A 23890-nucleotide genomic window follows, 5' to 3' on the forward strand; every position below is an offset into this window, starting at 1 on the left:
GCCTCTGGAGTCCCACGGACATCAAGGTGTAGAGTCCTCCAGAGTCTTGTAACTGTGCATAAACCTTCTATTCGGCCACCACTAACCAATGCTCACAAGCAGAAACAGCTGCATTGGGCAGAAAAATACATGAAGACTAATTTTCAAACAGTCCTGTTCACTGATGAGTGCCGTGCAACCCTGGATGGTCCAGATGGATAGAGTAGTGGATGGTTGGTGGACGGCCGGCCACCCTGTTCCAACAAGGCTGCGAGGTCAGCAAGGCGGTGGTGGAGTCATGTTTTGGGCTGGAATCATGGGAACAGAGCTGGTCGGCCCCTTTAGGGGCCCTGAAGGTGTAAAGATGACCTCTGCAAAGTATGTGGAGTTTATGACTGACCACTTTCTTCCCTGGTACTGAAGGAAGAACTATGCTTTCCATAATAAAATCATCTTCATGCATGACAATGCACCATCTCATGCTGCAAATAATACCTCTGCATCAATGGCTGTTATGGGGATAAAAGGAGAGAAAGTCATGGTGTGGCCTCCATCCTCCCCTGACCTCAATCCTATTGAAAACCTTTGGAGCATCCTCAAGCAAACGATCTATGAGGGTGGGAGGCAGTTTACATCCAAACAGCAGCTCTGGGAGGCTATTCTGACATCTTGTATACAAATTCAAGCAGAAACTGTCCAAAAACTCACAAGTTCAATGGATGCAAGACTTGTAAAGCTGCTATCAAATAAGGGGTCCTATGTTACAATGTAACGTGACCTGGTAAAATGTTTAAAAAGTTAAAATGTTGTTAAAAGTTTGATTGAAATAGCTTTTGATTTCAGTAAATATGCTGCAAACACAACAAATGACAATTTTCAGTCCTTTACAACCAATAAAGTGTTTTGAAACTTACAGTGCGTAATAATTTGGAACAATGCATTGTAAGTGTTTTACATTTTAAAAAAATCCTGTTATCATTAGGAGGTTTGTTCAATAAAATTTGAATTGTACTCTTAATAGCTGATAACATGAGAATTATGCTGACTGTTCTTTACATCAATTATTTAGGTAAATGAGAAAAATATCATTTGCATAATAATTTGGAACACGGTGTGTATATATGTATGTATGTATGTGTATATATATATATATGTGTGTGTGTATGTATATATATATATATACGTGATTGTGCGCAGCCCTGCCGTCCTGTAGCAGTAGTTCTGCTATAGTGTGGTAGGGAAGCGGTTAAAGTGGAACATTAGTCAGAAAATGAAGTCCTGATCTATTACTTCAAGTTGGCCCCTTATGCGGGAATAGCTGTAAAACATTAAAATCAAGTGCCTATGCTGTTTAAAATCCAGGAATGAACAATCTCCCCCTGCTCTGCATGTGTTCAGTTGCTTTCCATTCTCGGCATTTTGCCTAAAATCAGAGCCACGAGAGGCTGATCAGCTGACAGCTTTAAAGTAGAACCATAGGCAAAACATTTTTTCATTTTGGATAGAGCAAGGGAGAGTTATAAGCCCTGTCATATTTTTTTCACCATCTGTGTCACATTGCAGAGATTTACCTCCACTTCCTGTCCCATAGCCAAACAGGAAGTGAGAGGAAATCCCTGCAAATTAAGGGAATTCCTTGGGGACCCCAGGTCACCAGAACTAGTGTCTCTATCAGAAGATCTCTTCTCTATTAACTTTCTGGGGACAACCCAAAATTTGGGATTTTCTTCAATGATAATGGTAAACAGGACAAATAGAGAGGGTGAATCTCCTTAACCGGGAGGACAGACAGCAATAAATCTGACAGGGGTTCTAATCCCTCTCCACTCTATCCAAAACTAAAGTTTTGTCTTTAGTAATTCTGTTGCTGAAGGGAGAAGAAAGCAACAGGAATGACACAAACTGGAGGGAACAGAAATTAGGGAGGGAGAAAAGAAAGGCAGGAGAGGTGACAGGACAAGCTTTGCTGCCAGGGAAACACAAAAAATGTTAAAAGTATAAGGTCACCTTTTAGAAAAAAAATAATAAATTTTTTTGCAGGTAAAAAATTGTGCATTTATTATTTTTGTTTGCAGGAGCCTGTAAACTATTGCACCAACGATCAGCAGATTGCTGGTGCCCTGCAGGTCTCCTGCAGATTTGTCAGTATGTCTACTTGCCCGTACGGGATGTACAAGCAAGCAGATATATTGACAGAAAGAATGAAAGAACTATTATGGCACTTCACAGCGCTGTGGTAGTTCATTGAGGACTACAAGCTGACAGGCGTTAAGGCTGCCGGGACTTGTAGTCTCTCATTCACAGATGACTGTGACTGAGTGACACAGACATGTGGGAGGAGCCCCGCACAGCCATATTTTTAAAGAATTCGACAGCTAGCGAGGGGGGAGAAGATCCCCCCGTAGCTGTCAAAGCGGGAATTGGGGGCCGGTCTGATTGTAACATGTTACACCCTGAATGGTAACATGTTATGAAAGGTGAACTTATCCTTTAAACTTACAAGGATAGTGTCTTATCTCCCTGATATTCTCTCCTTTCTACCTCATCCAGCCTGTGAACTTCAGCATTGTAAAAGCTTCTGTCAGCCTTTCTCTCTAGCTAAGCCAAGACATACAATCAAGGCAGGAAATGTACATATTTTAAAGTGGTATTAAACCGTACCTAAAAAAAAAAAAATCTCCTGCATGGTAATAATATGCAAGTATGTATAGTGTACTAGCACATTATGAAGAGCTTACCTTAAAACAAAGCCTTCCAGTGGCGCGCTGTCACCGCTGCAGATGCTTCCATCTTCACCAGGTCTTCCTTCCAGGTTTGCCATCTGACTGGTTAAGCCGTGATTACATCACTCCTGCGCATGCGCAGCAGTCTTGGGCCACGGCACAGTACTCTGAAGGAACAGCATGGGTATGCCACTCCTTCAGAACGTGTGTGCCGGCTGTCAAAAGGAGCGAATATCTCATAAACAGTGCACGTTTAGGAGATATTCATTTTACCTATAGGTAAGCTTTATTATGCAAAAAGAGTTTACTACCACTTTAACAGAAGGGAATGACCTTTAGGGGGGTTTTAATAAAAACAGGAGCACTCAGAATCTGGTGCAGCTGTGCATGGTAGCTAATCGACTTCTAACTGCTGATTGGCTTTGGTGACAGACCCAACCGGCACAGGGGCGTTTGCAGGGGACTGCAGGCTAGCCTACTGACCGTGGGCCCTGGCATCTGAGGGGTCTCTATTCTTTGGGAGGTGTGTGCCTAGGGGGGAACCTTTAGAGAAATTTTACTTCAGATTCAAGTCCATGTCTCCCCAAAACACACAGCCTCTGAGAACTGGAGGACCAGAACACAGATTTGGGGTCTCTATGCCCAAACCAGCATTGACTGCTTCAACCCCCCTCCTAGGCTCAGAGACTCAGAGCAGATGTTAATATAGTCAGCTTAAAACAACCTGATGCTGAGGTCTCTTGCTGTAATCTGTTTATTAAGGTGTTATGTGTTTACTGTTGTGTCTTTGTCCCATTGTCAATTGAGTTAATTGGGTCACGTATTGTTTGTGTCTGTTGGCTAGTCTTCCTGAAGGTTCCCACATGATGGGATTAGTCTTGTCAACTTTACCTCATTACCTAATCAGTGATGGATGTTTAGCCCAATGTGTAATATTTGTTTTTTATTCATGTGGCGACTGCCCCTATTTTTGAAGTATATAAAAACATTTTTTTTGTTCAATATAGTTCCTGTTTGCACTTAAGCTAGTGTCATCCAGTTCTTGGGTAAAATGCCCAGCTATAATACCTTGTTCCTGTGTTCCAGCGGCGAGGAAGCAGCTTTCGGTGGAAGCACCCAGGCAGGGTGCCAGGCAGTCTGTCAGTTTTAAAAATGGCGGCCTCCAACAAGAAGAAACAGGAGCAATGCTGGAGGCAATTTAAAGTAAATACTAAATTTTATAGCATAATTAATCATGTGAAATGTATGTTCTGTTGTTAAAGCGGAGTTCCACCCGAAAGTGGAAGCTCCACTTTTCTGCCTCTTCCTCCTCCGATGCCACATTGGGCACCTTTTGGGGGGGGGGGAGGGGGGAGCAGGTACCTGGCTTTGACAGGTACCTGCTTCCACTTCAGGCTCAGTTCGCCCCTTCTAATGCCCCGTACACACTATAAGAAAATCGGACGAAAATTTTCAGAAGAGGACCGATCGTCCCATAATCGGATCGTTAGTACACAGCTTTCGAGAGCCGATCATGACAATTCGTATGAAAATATCCGAAGGGAAAAGCGCAAAACATTTTTTGTTGTACGATTTTCATTTAATCGTACAGGAGTCGTCTGCAAATACAATACAAATACAATGCAATACATGACATCACTTTCAAAATTCTTTTCTTTCTTTCTTTCTTTAATTATGCCTTCTTTCTTTCTTTAATTATGCCTTCTTTCTTTCTTTAATTATGCCTTCTCTACTTCCACAGGTAACTGCATTTATCTGCTACCTCCACTCTTAACCAGACAAACGCATTGACTCCTGCTGTTCTTCTCTGGGTAACTGCATTTATCTGCTACCTCCACTCTTAACCAGACAAACGCATTGACTCCTGTTAAATTCTCACCAAATATTGTAATTATATCTGTGTATCTGTTGACTTGTCCTCACCTCTAGGCGCACTCAGGTTTATGACTGTGGCCTGGTTCCTAAGAATCATCCCCCCCTATTCATGTGAGCCTTATCAGCTTCTAATTGGGGCGGAGTTGAATGCTCATTTGAGCATCTCCCTATAAATTTAGTTCAGCTCATGGGGGAGATCTCTGATGGGGGGCACAGTCTCTGATGGGGGTGCTGCTTATTGTGGAGTGCGGCTTTGAATGAGTGCAGAGCAGTTAAACACAGCAGTTGAACTAAAGCAGGAGAACTTAAGCAGCAGGAAGACACAACAACAGCAAGAAACTCTACTGCATGCTGGACAGACTGCAAGGAAACACCCTGGGAACCATCTCTTACATACAGTACCTGAGTCCCACTCCGTGTACCTTTTTATATAATACACCCCTCTTCTGCTCTTCATTTTACTATCCTCTGTTCACAAATCTCATTTCTTTACCCCTCTGCTCCACCCCAAAACTTGTACATCTCCCCCTCATTGCTATCATCTCCCTACTATTGCTTTCATCACCTCCCCAAAATGCCTCTTCCACTCCTCCTTCTCATTTTCCTCTCCTCTGTTCCCAAAATCCATTCACTATATCCCTCTGCTCCTCCCAAACATTTGTATATTGTGCCCTCACTGCTTCCCTCACCCCTCTATGGCACCCACCACCTCCTCCTATTACTCCGCTCTCCCACTGACCCCAACACCTCCACTAGTAGTTTCTCACGCTCCTGCACATCCCGCTCCCATGCCACCTTTCTCACCCTTCTCCTCCTCATAACCGCGGGGGACATCTCCCCGAATCCTGGCCCTCCACCACCTCCCGCACAAAACCCTCCCGCCTCCACGTCCTGCCGCAACCCCCGCAACTTAGTATCTGTCCCCCTGCTCCCTAAAATCTCCCCCCCGTTTTCATGTGCACTCCTGAACGCCCGATCGGTGTGCAACAAGCTTACCGCCATCCACGACCTCTTTGTTTCCCGCTCCCTCAACCTCCTGGCGATTACGGAAACCTGGATCCAGCCCACTGACTCTACCTCCCCTGCTGCACTCTCCTACGGCGGTCTCACCTGGACCCACTCACCCAGGCCCAACGGTCGTAAAGGTGGTGGGGTTGGCCAGCTCCTGTCACCGCTGAGCACCTTCCGAGTCCTCCCAAACCCCCCCTCCCTATCCTTCTCCTCCTTCGAGGCCCACTGCATCCGACTATTCTCCCCAACCCCCCTGAAGATTGCTGTGATATACCGGCCTCCTGGATCCATACCCCGCTTCCTGGAAGACTTCTCCTCCTGGCTACCCTTCTTCCTCTCCTCTGAGCTACCCACTATCATCCTTGGGGATTTCAACATCCCTGTCAACCTCGACAACCCGGACACAGCCCGTCTCCTCCACTTAACCTCCTCCTTTGCACTTGCACAGTGCATACAATCCACCACCCACTCCGACGGTAATATCCTTGATCTTGTCTTCTCCAACCGCTGCGCTCCCCACAACCTCACTAACACCCCCTTCCCTCTCTCTGACCACAACCTGATTACTTTCTCTATCTCCTCATCCTCCAATGCCTACCCTTCCAAATGTCACACTACTACCAGCCGTAACCTCCGCAACCTTAACCCTGCCTCCCTCCACTCTGCAGTTGATCAACTCCATGACCACATCCTCCCCCTGTCCTGCCCCGACTTGGCTATGACCGCCTACAACAATGCGCTGTCAACAGCCCTTGACTCACTAGCGCCTTTAACCACACGCAACATCAGACCCCGACCGCTCCAGCCCTGGCAGACTGATCACACCAAAACCCTCAAACGACACAGTCGTGCCCTGGAGCGACTATGGCGCAAAACCAAATCCCAACAAGCCTTCACCCGATACAAATCTGCCTTCCACACCTACACCTCCTCCCTCCATACTGCCAAACAAGCCTACTTCCTGACCCTCATCAAGGCCCTCTCCTCCAATCCTCGCCGACTCTTCTCCACCTTCAACTCTCTACTCTCGCCCCCCCCCACCTCCACCCAGCACCTCACTCACTGCCCTTGAGATTGCCAATCACTTCAAAAACAAGATTGACACAATTCGCAAGGACATTGCCGCAACTCACACGCCGTCTCAACCCGTCCCCTCTCACACAGCTACCCCCTCATCCCCCCTCCCCCTCGACATAACCCACAGGGACTTCGTCGCTGCTCAAACTCCCTCCAACCCCCTTCCCCCTCACTCAGCTACCCCCTCTACACCCCTCTCCCACGGCCCCACCACTGCTCTAACCTCCTCTCCCACCCCACCCTACATTCCTCATACTGAAGCTCCCCCAACACTCCGCACCTTTGACCTTACTACCATCGAAGAAGTCTCCAGGATCCTCTCTGATGCCCGCCTCACCACCTGCCCCCTTGACCCTATCCCCACACAACTCCTACGACCTCCCTCCCCCTCCATCCTACGCTCCCTCACCCACATCTTCAATCTCTCCCTCTCCTCCGGCACTTTCCCTTCCCCTCTGAAACATGCACACATCACCCCCATACTTAAAAAGCCCTCCCTGGACCCCAATGACCCGAACAACCTCAGACCCATCTCCCTGCTCCCATTTACATCTAAACTCCTCGAGCGCCTAGTCTACACCCGCCTATGCTCTCACCTCAACGACAACAACCTCCTCGATCCCCTACAGTCCGGCTTCCGTCCCCTACACTCCACCGAAACTGCCTTACTCAAACTCTCCAACGACCTGCTAACCGCCAAAGCTAATGGCCACTATTCAGTGCTCCTACTCCTTGACCTCTCTGCGGCCTTTGACACAGTCGACCACCCCCTCCTCCTCAAAAAACTACACTCCCTCGGCCTCAGAGATTCTGCTCTCTCCTGGCTCTCATCCTACCTGTCACAACGCTCTTTCAGCGTTACCTATAATGCCACCACCTCCCTCTCACTCCCCCTCTCTGTTGGGGTCCCTCAAGGCTCTGTCCTCGGGCCCCTTCTCTTCTCCATCTACACCTCCTCCCTTGGCCGACTCATACACTCTCACGGCTTCAACTACCACCTCTATGCCGACGACACACAAATCTATCTCTCAACCCCCCACCTCACCCCCTCGGTCTCCGCCCGAATCACACACCTGTTGAGCGACATATCAGACTGGATGTCGCTCCACTTCCTTAAACTGAACCTCTCCAAAACCGAGTTTCTTGTCTTCCCTCCAGCCCGGACACCACCCCCCATTGACTTCTCCATCATGTCCAACAACGCCACCATCAAACCCGCCCCGCAGGCCAGAGTACTTGGTGTTATTTTGGACTCCAACCTATCCTTCCAGCCCCAAGTCCACTCTTTAACAAACTCGTGCAGACTCCACCTCCGCAACATCGCCAAAATCCGCACGTTCCTAACTCCAGAAACCACTAAACAGCTCATCCACTCCCTCATCATATCGCGACTCGACTACTGCAACTCCCTCCTCACTGGCCTGCCTCGCCGCTGGCTATCCCCGCTTCAGTCCATCCTGAATACGGCTGCCAGACTCATTCACCTTTCCAACCGCTCCGTTTCCGCCACCCCCCTCTGCCAATCCCTCCACTGGCTTCCGATTGCGCAACGGATCAAATTCAAAATCCTAACGCTGACGTACAAAGCTGTCCACCATACTGCCCCGAACTACATCACTGACCTAATATCCAAGTACCGCCCAGCACGCACACTCCGCTCCTCACAAGACCTCCTTCTCTCTAGTTCCCTGGTCTCCTCCTCCCATGCCCGCCTCCAGGACTTCTCCAGGGTGTCACCCATCCTCTGGAACTCCCTGCCCCAACCCATCAGATTATCACCTACTCTCCTCTCCTTTAGGCGCACCCTGAAAACCCATCTCTTCAGGGAAGCCTACCCCGCCCCCTGCTAACTTGCCGACCTCCTCCACTCTTCCTACCACTCCATCCCCCACAGCTATCTCCTCCTGTGCCACCATCCCCTCCCTCCTAGATTGTAAGCTTGAAAGAGCAGGGCCCTCGATCCCCTCATGTTTTGCATTGTATTGGTATTGTTCTGTCACATGTTCTGTCCCCCTTTGTAATGTACAGCGCTGAGCGAACTATTGGCGCTTTATAAATACTGTATAATAATAATAATAATAATAGGAGAATTTTCGTATCTTTAGTAACTTTTTCACTTTCAATGTGAGACTAGCAGGCGAAAAAAAACGGCCGATCATTCGTCCGATATTCTCTTCGTGTGTACGGGGCATAACTCCTATCCTAACTACCCTGTAGAAGGAATATGCACCAGGTGCAACAGATGGATTGCTTTGGTGGTGACATCACCCATAGACTTACTATGGGTCATTCGTTGTTGGCTGTCCCTTCTCTCCCCTGAAGCTGGCCATTGGGAGCCGATCACGTGGCTTGACCAGAGCCCTCTGAGAATAGGTAAACATAAGCATCTTCCTTTTATAAGGTAGTTAGAATAGGAGTAAGAAGGGGAATGAGAGCCATTCTAAGTTTAGTTCATTAGAGCCTGGACTTCCACATTAAGCATTGGAGTAAATGCATGGTGATCACATGGTGGAAATTTTATTTCTTTTATACAAGTGCACTGACAGTGCTCTTGTATGTAATGTGCTGATGTGTACAATTGGGAGATTTATTTCTACTGTATTTTATCATGGTGGAGTATGGTGTGTAGCCAGTTATGTTGGCTTGGATGACGCACAAGTATAATGTGCTTAGCAGCACCCAGGAGATGAGGACAATCCTCTAACAAACCTTCAGCATTAAGTAGATGTAAATCCTACCTGGATGACCTTTAGTTTGTCATGTGCACTATATATCATAAACAATTGGCTTTTTATTCTATAAATAATTTGATTTCCATTCTTTTTTTCATTTTATTGCATCTCAGTGCTGCTGATCTCCTCCACTGTCTTTACAGCCACTTTCTGTCTAGTCTACACAAACACCAGTGACGTCTGTATGGTATTTCTCAGAGTGGGTTTCCTGATAGTGACAACAGTGGACCATTCATGTTAAAATGGAAACATGTAGTCTTGATCAGAAGTCCTTGTGACAGGGTGACAATGCAGGAGTACAGATGGGAGACATGGACAGTTTGTTGTCACCCTATAACAGGATGTACCTGATCAAGGATCTTCATTTAATGAAAGTTGCTAAGACTGAAAATGACATTAACATGTTAAAGTTTATAAATAGCCACGTACACCAATCAGCCATAACATTATGACCAGCCACCATAATCTGTCAAGGCATAGACTCCATTAGGCCTCTGAAGGTATGCTGTGGTATCTGACACCAAGTGATCTGTAGCAGATCCTTTAAGTCCTGTAAATTGCGGGGCGGGGTCTCCACCTGGATTGGACTTGTTTTTCCAGCATATCCGACAGATAGTCAATTGGATTGAGATCTGGAAAATATGGAGGCCAAGCCAATATATCAAACTCATTGTAGCTCCAAGGAGCAGGGCCCTCGTGTATTGTTACTGTACTGTCTTGTGTATTGTCTCCCATTATAATGTACAGCGCTGAGCAAACTGTTGGCTCTATATAAATACTGTATAATATTATTATTATACAGTATTTATATAGCGCCAAAAGGTTTGCTAAGCGCTGTACATTATAGTGGGGGACAGTACATGTACAGTACATAATAATAATTGTAGTGTTCCTCAAATCATTCTTGAATTCATCAGACTTGGCCTCCTTCTATTGCTCCATGGTTCAGTTCTAATGCTCACATGCCCATTGTAGGCACTTTTGGTTGTGGATATTGGTCAGCATGTGCACTGTGACTACTCTGAAGCTACACAGCCCCTTATGCAACAAACTGCAATGTACTATTTATTCTGACACCTTTCTATTGGAACCAGCATTCATTTTTTCAGCAATTTGAGCTGCAGTAACTGTTCTATTGGATTGCACTATACGGCCAGCCTTCACTCCCCATGTACATCGGTGAGCCTTAGCCATCCATAACCCTGCTGCCGGCTTTCCTTCCTGGAACAACTTTTGGTCAGTCCCAACCACTGCAGACTGGACACATCCCACAAGAGCTGCAGTTTTAGAGATCCTCTGACCCAATCTTCTAGCCGTCACAATTTGGCCCTTGTCAAAGTCACTCAAATCCTTATGCTTGCCCATTTTTAATGCTTTTAACCCATCAATTTTAGGAACAACAAGCAACTTGCACCCTAATATATCCCAATTGCTTTTACATGCCATTGTAATGAAATAATGTTATCACTTTACCTGTCAATGGTCATAATGTTATGGGCAGTCATTGTAAATGGGCCATAATAAAAATGTCTTTTGCAACAAGGCAATATTTGGAGCTTGTGAAATCTTACTGAAAACAGTCCACTCTGAAGTATTATTTTATAATATTCAAGTCCCATCACTAATGACACTAAACTAAAACACTGTTCAAGAAAGGGACACTTTACAGGTTATTCCAATAAAATGAGAGAAATAGCAGCCCGTTTGTGGCTGTTTTGGAGAATATTTCATCATTATTTTCCAGAGGTAGAAGCGGTTCCATTAGTAACCGTAAAAATAGAGATCTCTCCGGAGAGATTACGGCTCAATTCCCTCGGGATGGTCTCAGTGTCACCAGTCGCAGGATAATGAGTGTTAAGACGCCCTCGGCACTCTGAATGTGCAGTTATGTATTATCAGTACTATAAAGACTGTGGCGGAGACACTGATGCATCATTGCTGGCTCTGTATGAAAGACGAGTAGGGGGCACCAGAGGCTTTAGGACTGCGGAGGTGACACATGGGAAGGTGAGATGTCTAAGGCTTGCTACCTGCTCCTTAATAATAAACATAATACTGTGCAAGAAGGGGAAGTCACAACTTGTAATTGGTTTTTCCAACCATTGGTTTATTCTGGAATTGTGTTGTTTAAGACCCTCTCTAGTCCTTTGTGCCTGTTATCATGGCAGGGCTAGGAGGTTAGGTTGTCACAGAGGAAGATGTGATAGGAACTGTCAGATTGCTGCACCTGACACCAAACTCCTTCACAGTCTAATCTCATTAACCTGGCTTGGTGGGTTTACATCCATAAATCCATAATACCCTAAAACCAAAGAAAATGCAGCATCTACAGAATCACCAGTTTGATTATATGGTCAATGAACAGATGAGGGAGAGATTATTGGTGTACAGTTAGAGTTAGGGGAAGAATTACAAATCAAAGGACCTTGTAGAAGAGAAAGACCCTGCCACCTTAAACTAGGGATCTATGGAAAACCTCATTTTATATAGGTGGTCACTAGAAAGATTCCTCTTCTATTTCTGAAAGCTTCCCCTCACACTGATAGTCACTGAAAAGCCCCCCCCCTTACATAGGTGGTTAGTGAATAGACCCACCTACTTTTCTGGAAAGCCCCCCCTTTCCATTGATAGTCAAGAAAGGCCCCCTTAAAATAGAGGTCAGTAAAAAGCATCCTTCTTAAAGTGGTGGTCAGTGAATCTCTCAGCCACTTACCTTTTACTGGTATTCAGGGAGTGTGGCCCTTACTAAGATCAGCCAGGGTGGTCAGGGGTAGGTCCACCCATTTTACATTTGTTAGCAGGACCCCCTCTGTTATGATTGTGTTCAAGAAAATCTCCATCTCATAATAATTATAATCAAGGAAAGCCACTTTACAGTCCTGGTCCACAAAATGGTAGTATGCAGTCCCAACAGTGGCAAAATAGCTTGCAGGTCTCCTATGAAGAAGGCATATCTCGATGTTGACTGGTACTATGTTGGACCTAGCAAGTTGATATATCCCCATAAAAAACAGACCACTCTTTAACAAGTCAGGTCCACTTGATAGTAAATACATTTTTTGCAGCAGAATAGAACCTCTGTTACCCCCTTGAGGCCCCACAGCAGCTACATGGACTGGTGTGGTGTAAGTTATGCCACTGGATGGGGCACAGCACATGAATGTGGGTAGGGAGGACCTGAGCACATTATGTACTATGTGTGTTTTCCATACTGAGGTCTCTTGTTTGACTTTCGTCATCTGTATGGAGGTTTTATGTTTAAGCTGTGTTTGTGTGCTCCATCTTTCTAACACACAAAATATCCTGATTTGGAATGTGTTTCAATAAAAGATCCATTAAACTGTAAGCTCTTCTGATTATGTACTACAGTCACAATAGGAATGATGCCAAACGACAGTTGTGAAGAGGTTTTTACGGTTTCCATCTCAAACTCTATAAACTGCATTATATGTGATATTTTCTGCTGTAGTTGTGGAAGGTAAACTGAGGAACATTAGCAAGAGATTTCATTGGTAACAAACACATCCCAGTCATCAGGTGGACAAGGATTGATTAGTGGTGATCAGGGGCAGACTGACAACTCATGGGGTCCCCTGTATCCCTGCCCACACTCAAGCCACACCCACACAATGCCCCACTTCTGTATTGCAGCTCAGCTGCATAGGGGGGCATTTAAATATCTACCACAGCATAGCCTGCAAGGAAGTTCCTGGCTTCTTTCTTTTCCTTGCAGGCTATGCTGCGGTAGATATTTAAATGCCCCCCTATGCAGCTGAGCTGCAATACAGAAGTGGGGCATTGTGTGGCACTTCCAGGTTTAAAGATGGCTGCGGCATGGCAGTCATCTTTATGACGCAACCAGGGGCAATTTATGAAAGCAGTGGGCCTGTGGGCAAGATCATAATTTAGGCCCTGATAGCACAAAAAGAAGTGCAGTGTGCACAAAAATGTATGTGGTTTTCAGGGGCTGTAGGTAATGCCTGCTGGCTACATTGTACAGTAAAGATTCCCGATGACTGGGAGGTTAATTGCCTTGTGCAGCTGTTCAGATCCCACTCAACCTCTTTCCTGACAGGCATGCCAACCCCCACAACTTTTTTTTTTTTTTTAATGACAGACCATGGAAAATCTACTGACAGTGCATTTTTTACTGAAATATGACAGAAACTCCTATTAGAAACTAAGAGGGGAAGAGGGGTTAGTGGGATAGAAACAGAAGAGGAGAGGGGGGATATAGGAATAGGAGGGAGAGAGAGATTGAAAAGTAGGAGAAAGATGTAAGAAGGGGGGGAAAGGTGAGAAGGCTGAGAGAGGGAGGTGAGAAGTGAGAAAGAGGAGAGAGAAAGAGGGCGGGGAAGTGAGAGAGAGGGGGCTGAGGGAGAGAAGGGGGGGAGGGAGAGGGAGGGGAGGTGAAAGAGATGGGGGTGAGAGAGAGAGGGCTGAGGGAGAAAAGGGGGTGAGAAAGAGACGGAGGTGAGAGAGAGGGAAGAGAGGTGAGAGAGAGACGGGGGTGCGAGAGGGGGAGAGAGGGGGCTGAGGGAGAGAAGGGGGTGAGAGAGAGGGGAGACAGAGAGAGGGGGGTGAGAGGTAGGGGAGGTGGGAGAGAAGGGGGTGAGAGAGGGGATGAGACAGAGAGACGGGGGTGAGGGAGAGAAGGGGGTGAGAGAGAGGGAGGTGAGGCGAGAGAGAGATGGGGGTGAGAGAGAGATGGGGGTGAGAGAGAGGTAGGGGAGGTGAGAGAGAGAGGTGGCTGAGGGAGAGAAGGGGATGAGAGAGGGGATGAGACAGAGAGACAGGGGTGAGGGAGAGAGGGGGTGAGAGAAAGGGAAGGGAGGGGAGACAGAGAGAGGGGGGTGAGAGAGAGGGAGGGGGGGGGTGAGAGAGAGGTAGGGAAGGTGAGAGAGAGGTAGGGGAGGTGACAGAGAGAGGGGGCTGAGGGAGAGAAGGGGGTGAGAGAGATGGAGGAGAGGTGAGGGAGAGACGGGATGAGAGAGAGGTGAGTGAGAGGGAGAGAGAGAGGGGGGGATGGGAGAGACGGGGGATCCCCTATCTCCCTATTCTACATCAGGAGACCCTCCCACATAAAATGTCTATACTGTAATCTGTATAATCCTACCAGTAGGGTTCCCTGAGCACTACATCAGCCGTGGTAAGGGAGTCAGTGTCCAGTCTAGTGCCTATTTACCTAATATTAGGGACTCCTTTTACCTTCTCATTGCTCTTTGGCTCCATAACTAGCTGTGTGTATAGAGGCATTACGGCCTGGGACCGGGACCGGGACCCGCTCCGCCACTACCTGACATGATGTGAGCTGTTTCCTGGATTGGAGGCTTCTGCCACTTCCGCCTCCTCCCCTGCTCTCCTCACTGTCACTGGCAGTTCCCTGCTTTCTGAGTACACGTTTCTCCCGGCTCCCCATCTGTTCCCATCTCGGGCTCCCTTCACCCTCCCATCTGGCCACAGTCCTGCCTAAATACTGTGTCCTGGTTTCAGGCGGACACATTATTCAGACAGACATAAAGATACTGCCACTGTGTGAAATGTGTGGAGCCTTTCATGGGGCCCCTATTGACCCTGGGCCCTCGGGCAGTACCTGAGTGACCGAAGCGTCAGTCCACCCCTGGTGGTGATGAGTGTAGGGTGGATCTTTCTGCTCCAGTACAGGGGTCTCCAAACTAGGGCCCATGGAATAGATCCAGCTGCAAGATTTTATCCAGCCTGCAACTTGGGGCTTTGTCCTTATGTAAGAAGGACTCTGATGAGGACCCTCATATAAGGGGGGACCCTGATGAAATGGGGACTCTGATAGGGACCTTGATATAATGGAGACTCTAATAGGGATCTTGATGTAAGGGGGGACTCTGATGGGTACCCTGCTATAAGGGGTACTTTGATGGGGACCCTGATGTAAGGGGGGACTCTGATTGGGCCCCTGATATAAGGGGGATGCTGATCCTGATGTAAAGAGTGACTCTGATGGGGTCCCTAATATATGGGGGGACTGATTTTTTTCCGCCTGCAGATATTTGAAAAATTACTAAGTGGCCCTGATACTGAAAAAATTGGAGACCGATGCTCTAATACAAAGTGAAGTCTGTTATCTTGTGTTTTATGGTGTAGACGTTTGGCTCTGTCACCAGGTTCTCTGGTATGTTTTATGTTGCAGTTTGTCATTTTTTAACCGTTTACAGTGTTTAGCCCTGGTTCACACCAATGTTTTTTAGTGCTTTTTGCAGAAAGGCCATTTAACATGGTTTCCTATGGAACACGTTCACATCTATATTTTTTGAGCTGCTGCATTTTTGGAAAAGGTCAGGGAACTTTTTATACTCAAAAGGCAGGTTTGTTGCTACAATTGAGATCAATGGAGAAGCTGCTGAAACACATGTAGTGCATTTTTGCCACGTTTTGCGTTATTCTGCCCAGCAACAAAAAATTTCCACATTAACCAAAAAAAAAAAAGAAAAAACATGGTAAAAATGCACATGCAAAAACACACAGCACAAAATACTGCAAAACAGACAAAAAGCACAATGCACTGGTGTGAACCAGACCTAACTGTCCATTAGGGTGCACAATCCTGGACATCTTTTCTTTTCATCTTTTATAAGAATAGACAGAACACTGCAGCACCTTCTGCAGTTTGGTATTTGTGTCCCTATAACCGTGCCCAGGGGCAGAATGACCATTTGGAAACTCGGGCACTGACCATTTGGAAACTCGGGTTCAGTAGGGGGCCCATTAGATGCCCCTGGTACCTTTTTCATAGGCTTTTTTGAGTTTAGGCAAGGACACAGGGGCCCCATGATCCCTTATTGCCCGGGGGCCCCATGAGTTGTCAGTCCGCCCCTGACCGTGCCGCATGATTTATTTTCTGGTTTACAAGTACAACATGTTGCAGCTTTGATCTTTGCTGGTTTCCATCAATCAGAAATGAATTAAATAAAAACTCTATTTCAAGTAAGGTAAGTTGAGTTGTATTTTATACAACTATATTTTTTTATTATAACCTGAAAAATATCATGAAATAGCGGGACTGAAAACAGAATGAGGACTAAGCACAAAAGCTAGAATCTCATTAAAGGTGAACCAATATAGGATGAAAACTGACTGGAGACAGAGCAGAGGAAATGGAGACAACCTGTTTTGTTGCAGTTGGCACTCCATTATCCATGACCGTCTACGGGCCTTTTTTTTGCCTCATTTTCAGTGTTTATTGTTATACTTTCATGAGACAGCACAGGCCATAAAATATAAAATAATTGTGAAGTTGATGCTCTTTCATGGAAATTGATGTAATAATAATTAGCATGAGAAGAATCGATTGGGCTTTGAAGGAGACATCTCCTGGGAATCAGCCTTGTCAGGATTAGACTCAGATTCCCTTTAATATCGAGTTAATTAAAGGTGGAGCATCGGAGCAGCACAGCGTCCTTCTCATATTTTATAATGACCAGCCTGGCTGACTGACATCAGAGTATCGATCCTTGGAGAAGGTAATTCATCGCTGATCCAGTTTTTGGTTAGATCTGTAAAGGAGGAATGGGACCCTCTTAGAGGAAAATATCCATCATTTGTCTCGTGGTTGATCTGAGCCGGCAGCAGAGTGAATCGCCATCCTCTCCACCCTGATACAGATTGCAAATCCTGATAATGTTGCTGCACTCGCCAGCTTGTAATTAACCAGAGAAGCCTCTTGATACCGTTCAGGCTCTTTAAGCTCAGATCATATTTTTAATTGGCACTGAAAAGATGAAAAGAGAATGTTTTCTTTGAGCAGTTTTGTGGCCGCACAAGTGCAAAGTTTCTCTCCAACTCAAGGTCAGAAAATCATTTTTATTGTCACGTATGTGAGGTGTGGCTCTACCCCCTGCGGCAGTTGGTGCGCTTTCTGCATGTTGTAGAAAATCTTTTTGAAGTCTGATAGACTGGGGAAGGGGTGAGGTGTAGCAGGAAGGGGTGGGGCATCATATCAACACAAATATGGCCTAATAGTTTTTTGGTGCTGATGTGTCCAACTCCACCCATATGTGCAGAGACCGCCTCTGAGGAGCTGAGGAATGGCACTGACATGTGCAGGAGTCCTATACATTGAAAGTCTGAGTCACTAGATACTGGCCATATAGCTGACTATAGAGGGGATGATTGTTTTCCAAATATGACGAAGATTTGATAACTTTCACAATAATTGGAATAAAGATTGCACGATGGCCAGCAGACTCAGATATTGGACAAACTGGACAGAAAACTGTTCTGGTCACTTGTTAATGATGGAGGTTACCAAATGATCCCACAAGGGAGGATGGGATATGGAGGCACCCAGCCATCTGTACAGAGTCAGCTGGATCGTCACCTTAAACTGAACGCCAAATAATCGCCAGGACAATCTTTCAAATTTGAATAGCAATAGTTTGTATTTTTCACTGTTTTCACAATACTGATCCTCTAAATTCAGAACTTTATTTGTCACTGAGAAGGGACAAGTATGAAGAAAGTTAACTCATTCAAAGTTAAACTACGGAATAAAGTGGATCAGTATGACAGTGCTGGTGACTCTACGGGGGGGATTTACTAAACCCTTTGCACTCAGGATCTGGTGCAGCTGTGCATGGTAGCCAATCAGCTTCTAACAAAGCTTTTTCAATTAAGCTTTGGCAATAAAACCTGGAAGCTGATTGGTTAATATGCACAGATGCACCAAATTCTGCCCTCTCCAATTTTAGTAAATAAACCCCTATGTTTCATGGGATGTTTCCTTTAATAAACTGATTATATCTCAGTACAATTATAATGTAACTCAGATTTTACATCAGCCAAACACCCCAGTAATGACTTCACTGACCACATTTATTCACAATTAGCATGCTGAGTGGTCGAAATAGGCTCAATTCTCAAGATTTAACACAAAGATAATTATTTATTTTCAGCCAGATGTCTGATATTTTTAAATCTCATTTTACATGCACTTTTTTTTGGAAATAATAATCGTCATACTGGTGGGAATTGGATTTAATGCACAGCAATGTACAGTAATTGGTGTATGAACACTGCACTCCTCTGTTGGACAAGATAAAGACATGACGCCTCTTCCCATCAGGTGGCGCTGTTGTAGCAGGCCTAGCATTGCAGAAATGAATGTTACACACTATAGGGATGCTTGAAGGGCCTGGAAATGGCATTTTCTCCAGTTTGTTTCTGGGAATTTGCACTTTTGTTTAAGTTGTTTATGAAGTCTGTCCGGCTTTTTTCTTTATCTCCTTGCTTTTACATTTTTCCTATCCTTTGTCTATTTTACCACATTAAAAGGGAGCTTCGTTTGTTTTGGGTCACTTGTATTTAATTTATTTTTTTGTGTTTTATATCTAGGTGTTTTTAGAGCATACTTTGTTTTACTAATCACACTTAATATGACAACTAGACGCACTCATCACTGTGTTCTAGCTGTGACAACCACACTGTAAACTAACAATCAGGAACCAGATCATGTGATCACCCTAGCACTTATGGCACAATGATCACATGGCTTTGTTTGTAAACAGCTGTTAATGACAGGTGCCAGTTTATTTAATTGCTATGCACAGAGAAAAAAAAACAAATGTTTTTAAAAGGAGATAGTTTAATGTTTAATAAAGTTTAAATTAAAAAAAAAAAAGAGAAGGGAGTATATTAAAACAAATGAAAAGCCTTATATGATCATAACAAACAACATACAACATAAAACGTTATTTATATATACACATGTGCAGTAACGCAAATAAGGTTGATGATGTGATCACAGGACATGGCTTAGGACACACCATAGGGCCAAGATATGAGTCTGTCCTGGCAAATCTAGGACACTTGGTATGTATATTTGACATTGGGGGGATTTACTAATACTGGAATCTGGTGCATGGCAGCCAATCAGCTTGTTTAATTAGGCTTTGACAATAAAACTTGGAAGCTGATTGGTTTCTGTGCACAGCTGCACCAGATTTTGCATGCTCCAGTTTTTGTAAATCTCCCCCATTATGTTCATCCATTCTCCTTTTTGTATTATCTGTTTGGTGCAATACTCGTTTATATAATATCTCTTCTAAACAGAGGATAATATCCTGCATTTTGGCACTGTCTAGAGAAAGCATGTTCAATTGTCACATGGCTTTTTTCCCTGAAAAAAAAAGGGAGACAAGCTTTTATATTTTTTCCTGATTAAATCATAAATGGCTGATTCCCTGTCTTTATCCAACAGTGATGCTCCACCACTATGGACATTATAAATACCATCACAGGTTCTTTTGTTGTAATTCAGCGAATTTTAGTGCCAAAATGATGATAGTAGATACTAAATAGAGAGTAAGTGTATGATGAATAAGAATTAATTCATTAACCACTTTCCCTCCAGAGGATTTACCTCCCTTCCTGACTAGGCCATTTTTTTGCGATACAGCGCTGTGTTGCTTTAACTGACAATTGCACGGTCATGCAATGCTGTACATAAATTAAATGTGTGTCCTTTTTTTCCCATAAATAGAGGTTTCTTTCAGTGGTATTTGATCACCTCTTGGTTTTTTATTTTTTGCGCTATAAACAAAAAATATTTTTGAAAAAACAATATTTTTGACTTTTTGCTATAAAACATATCCAATAAAACATTTTTAAAAATCTAATTTCATCATAAATTTAGGCCAAAATGTATTCTGCTGCATGCCTTTGCTAAAAAAAAAAAAATCCCAATACGTGTAAATTAATTGGTTTACGTGAATGTTATAGTGTCTACAAATGGCGGTATATATACTGGAATTTCTTTTTATATAATAGGCGGCGATCAGCGACTTATTGCAGGACTGTGGCGGGAATTCTGACAATGGGGGGAACTGACTAACTGCCACTGACATACCCAGTGAAACTAATACAGTGACCAGTGCTAATAAAAAGCACTGACACTGTACTAATGACAGTGGACAGGAAGGAGTTAATATCTGGGGCGATCAAAGGGTTAACTGTGTGCTGTGTTTTACTACGGAGACATGCTGTTTTGCATCTCTCTGCTTTGCAGAGAAATACAAAGCAGCATGTCCATGCTGACAGGAGAGAGACCTGTGTTTTTATCAATAACAACTTCCATACAAATGATTTAGCATCACAAAACAATACTTGGTTCTGTACAGAGGCGTCCCTAGGGTTGGTGACACCCGGTGCGGTAACACTTGGTGACACCCCCTCCGACGAGCCCCGCAGAATGGATCGGATCTGCGGATTGAGCATAATGGATCGGACTCTGATCCATTATGCTCAATCCGCAGATCCGATCCATCCTGCGGGGATCGTCGGCTTTCTTTACAACTTACCTTTTCTTGGAGCGGGTCCGGTGTCATCCCATATAGGTTGCATGCCGACGATCCTCGCAGGATATATCGTCAGCTTGCTTTACAACTTACCTTCTTGTGGAACGGGTCCGGTGTCACCTTATGCCGTCGGTGTCACCCGGTGTGGACTGCAACCCCCGAACTTGCCTCGGGACGCCACTGGTTCTGTATTCTCTAAAAGGGGCAGTACTGGGGCAGTACTGGGAGGTGGGTAGGGGGTGGAACAAAGGTACGGTGCTCAGAGCAGGGTAGGGGGTGGAGACAAGGGGGTGGAGACTAAGAGACCATTCCTGCACCTATTTTCTGAGAAAAAAGCCTTGTATGTTCTACATGTACCTTCTACATATACATAGATCATGTCCTCTGTATATACATACTGTACATGTACAGTAACTCCTACATACAGTATGCATACATGTGCATTCTACTTGCGCATGCAGGTTCCTTCTGCATATACATACTGTACATGTATCTCCTACATATACATACATCCTGGCCTCGGCATGTACTGTAAATACATACACATTTTCCATATACATACATGAATCTTCTACATATACATAACTATACCTTTTCCATAAACACAAACACACCTCTTTAAACACACATGTACACTCTCTATATACATACTGTACATATATTTTCTTCATTAACTTAACTCTACTATCTTCATATGCATACATATACCTTTTTTATACACGTAAATGTATAAACTACCTACTTCATACACACAAACGTACTGTCTCCATGTACACACATGTACTTTCTCTATATACATAACTCTAGTTTCTCTCTATCCACACATGTGTCTTCTCCAAAAACATGCATGTACCTCCAGCATACACATAGTGCTACCTACTTCATATACACACATGTGATGTCTCCATACAGTATACATATACAGTGCCTTGAAAAAGCTGGTAAAGACATACCCAAAAAGACTTGCAGCTGTATTTGCAGTGAAAGTTTGTTCTACAAAGTATTGACTCAGGGAGGCTGAATACAAATGCACGCCACACTTTTCAAATATTTATGTGTAAAAATTTTGAAAACCATTTATCATTTTCCTTCCACTTCACAATTATGTGCCACTTTGTTTTGGTCTATCACATTAAATCCCAATAGAATACATTTACATTTTTGGTTGCAACATGACAAAATGTGGAAATTTCAAGAGGTATGAATACTTTTTCAAGGCACTATATGTACTTTCTACCTTTTCCATTCGCATAGATCCCAGCACCTCAGTGTAAACACATGGACCTTATGCCTATATATAGATCCAAGCTCTTCCATGTACACATATGTACCTTATCTACATGGCATTCCTTGTATAATAAGTTCTTGTGTCTTCTTTGCAGGAATGGAGTTGCGAAGGACTCCCCCTCCACAGCGAACTAGAAGACACATTTCCCATAAGAATTCTTCATGCAAGCAGACTGTACATCGTCCTATAACTGTCCGGAAACCAGCACAGATTCCAGGCCTGCCATGTGGAGACAAGAACCTTTATGTAACTGGAATCTCCATCACTAAACTGAGCAACACTGCCTTGGCAGATGGTGGTAGTAATGGACATCTTACAGTACAATATACCCGCAGCAATCATGGGACTTCAGCACAAACTTCTGGCTGGAAACTAAAATACTTTCCAGTACAAAACGTCCCTGTTATTCACACTTACAGCAGGCCATTAAAAGTAAACCTTAATGGTCATACACTCAACAGCTCCAACTCACAGGCCAAAGAGTTTGTACAATGCTGTGGAAAAATGATGCCACCATCCATGTCCCAGTCTTGGTGCAAATATCGATTTGCATCTTACACTGTTTTATCCAGGAACCCTCCACAGATAGAAGATTCAAGCAATAGGATTGATGAACCCAGTACTACTGGTGCTTGCCACCATCATTGTATGCAAAGAAAAGAGAATTCCTCTGGGTATAAACAACCTTCGAATCGTTCAAAACCCAATATAAAGCCTCTTTTTGCGGATGCAGCCACACAGACCAACAAAGAACAAATACTCCTCACACAGGAAAATAAGGATTCAAATCTGGTCTTGGAAAAGCCTGATGGCCTGGATCTAAGAGAGGTTTCTACAAATCTTCAGCATGAGAACAAACAACAACTGGGAAGGAAGCATCCAAATAGCCTAAATCATCTTCTTGTGCCTGATCCACAATCAGATCCAGAATTATCAAATTTCCTCAGATGCTCCGAGAGAGAAAAAAACTCTTCCAGGACTCTTAGTCCCCCCCCAATTCTTGTAATGTCTCCAGAGCCCTGGGCAAGCCAAACACCCCCAGACCAGACCCAACTATGGATTACTGTCCCTACCCTATCAAGGCCAAACGTATCACATCAATAATCAAGGCTATCACCTGTACCCAATCTATAGGACTGAACAGCTGCATTAGTTATATCATTTTACATTATTATCAGCAAAGATGTAGACATTTACAATACATTATTATACGAGTTCAATGTTTGTCAATTTACTATATCACTTTTGAAAAATGTTTTCTGATTGTCACTGAAATACGGTATATTTCTTTGAGAACAGAATTATAACATAGAGCTGCCATTGATTTGGTACTCTTGATTCCACTGGTCTGGAACAACTATATATGATGGGAGCAGGGGCGGACTGACAACTCATGGGGCCCCCGGGCAATAGGGGATCATGGGGCCCCTGTGTCCTTGCCCAAACTCAAAAAAGCCTATGAAAAAGGTTCCAGGGGCATCTCATGGGGCCCCCTACTGACCCCGGGCCCTTGGGCAGTGCCCGAGTTTCCAAATGGTCAGTCCGCCCCTGGATGGGAGACTTCACTGGTTGCATGCTCATTTCAAGTAGTTTCTCACTAGGTACTACTAAACATGGGGGTGCAGCGCTAAGTAAATATAATAAAACGACAGAAAAATATATAATGGCTATGCATAAATAAATAAAGTGCCCATATAAAGTGCAAAATAGCATATATGAAAGTGCTGTGCATGTGATAAGGAAGATGTATATCACACACAGCTCTCTTCTTAGGAGTGGGCGCGTGAGTGTGCTGAGCTCCGATAAAATGGTGGACACCATGTGCGCATGCGCCGCCGTGGTAATTCAGCAGCTGTGTCTATGCGCATGCGCCATCTC

The 23890-nt window shown here is 44.6% G+C and overlaps 2 protein-coding genes across 2 annotated transcripts in view; one reads left to right on the forward strand and one right to left on the reverse strand.

Moving 5' to 3' along the window:
* Positions 1–3808: 3808 nt before the first annotated feature.
* On the forward strand, positions 3809–23232 carry LOC149452674 (uncharacterized). Its single transcript, XM_089689084.1, has 2 exons — positions 3809–3905; positions 22107–23232. Exon 2 carries the CDS (start codon positions 22109–22111, stop codon positions 23114–23116), a length of 1008 nt encoding a protein of 335 aa, XP_089545210.1. The 5' UTR covers positions 3809–3905; positions 22107–22108; the 3' UTR covers positions 23117–23232.
* Positions 16364–23890, reverse strand: part of SLC15A5 (solute carrier family 15 member 5) — a 40287-nt gene continuing 32760 nt past the window's right edge. The window contains exon 10 of the mRNA XM_089689083.1: positions 16364–17141. The gene's annotated coding sequence lies outside the window, so the exon portion shown is untranslated. The remainder of the gene's footprint in view (positions 17142–23890) is intronic.

This window comes from Staurois parvus, unplaced genomic scaffold (genome assembly GCF_062004578.1).
Source record: "Staurois parvus isolate SC_StPar_1 unplaced genomic scaffold, SC_StPar_1.0 ptg000469l, whole genome shotgun sequence".
Classification (NCBI taxonomy): Eukaryota; Metazoa; Chordata; class Amphibia; order Anura; family Ranidae; genus Staurois; species Staurois parvus.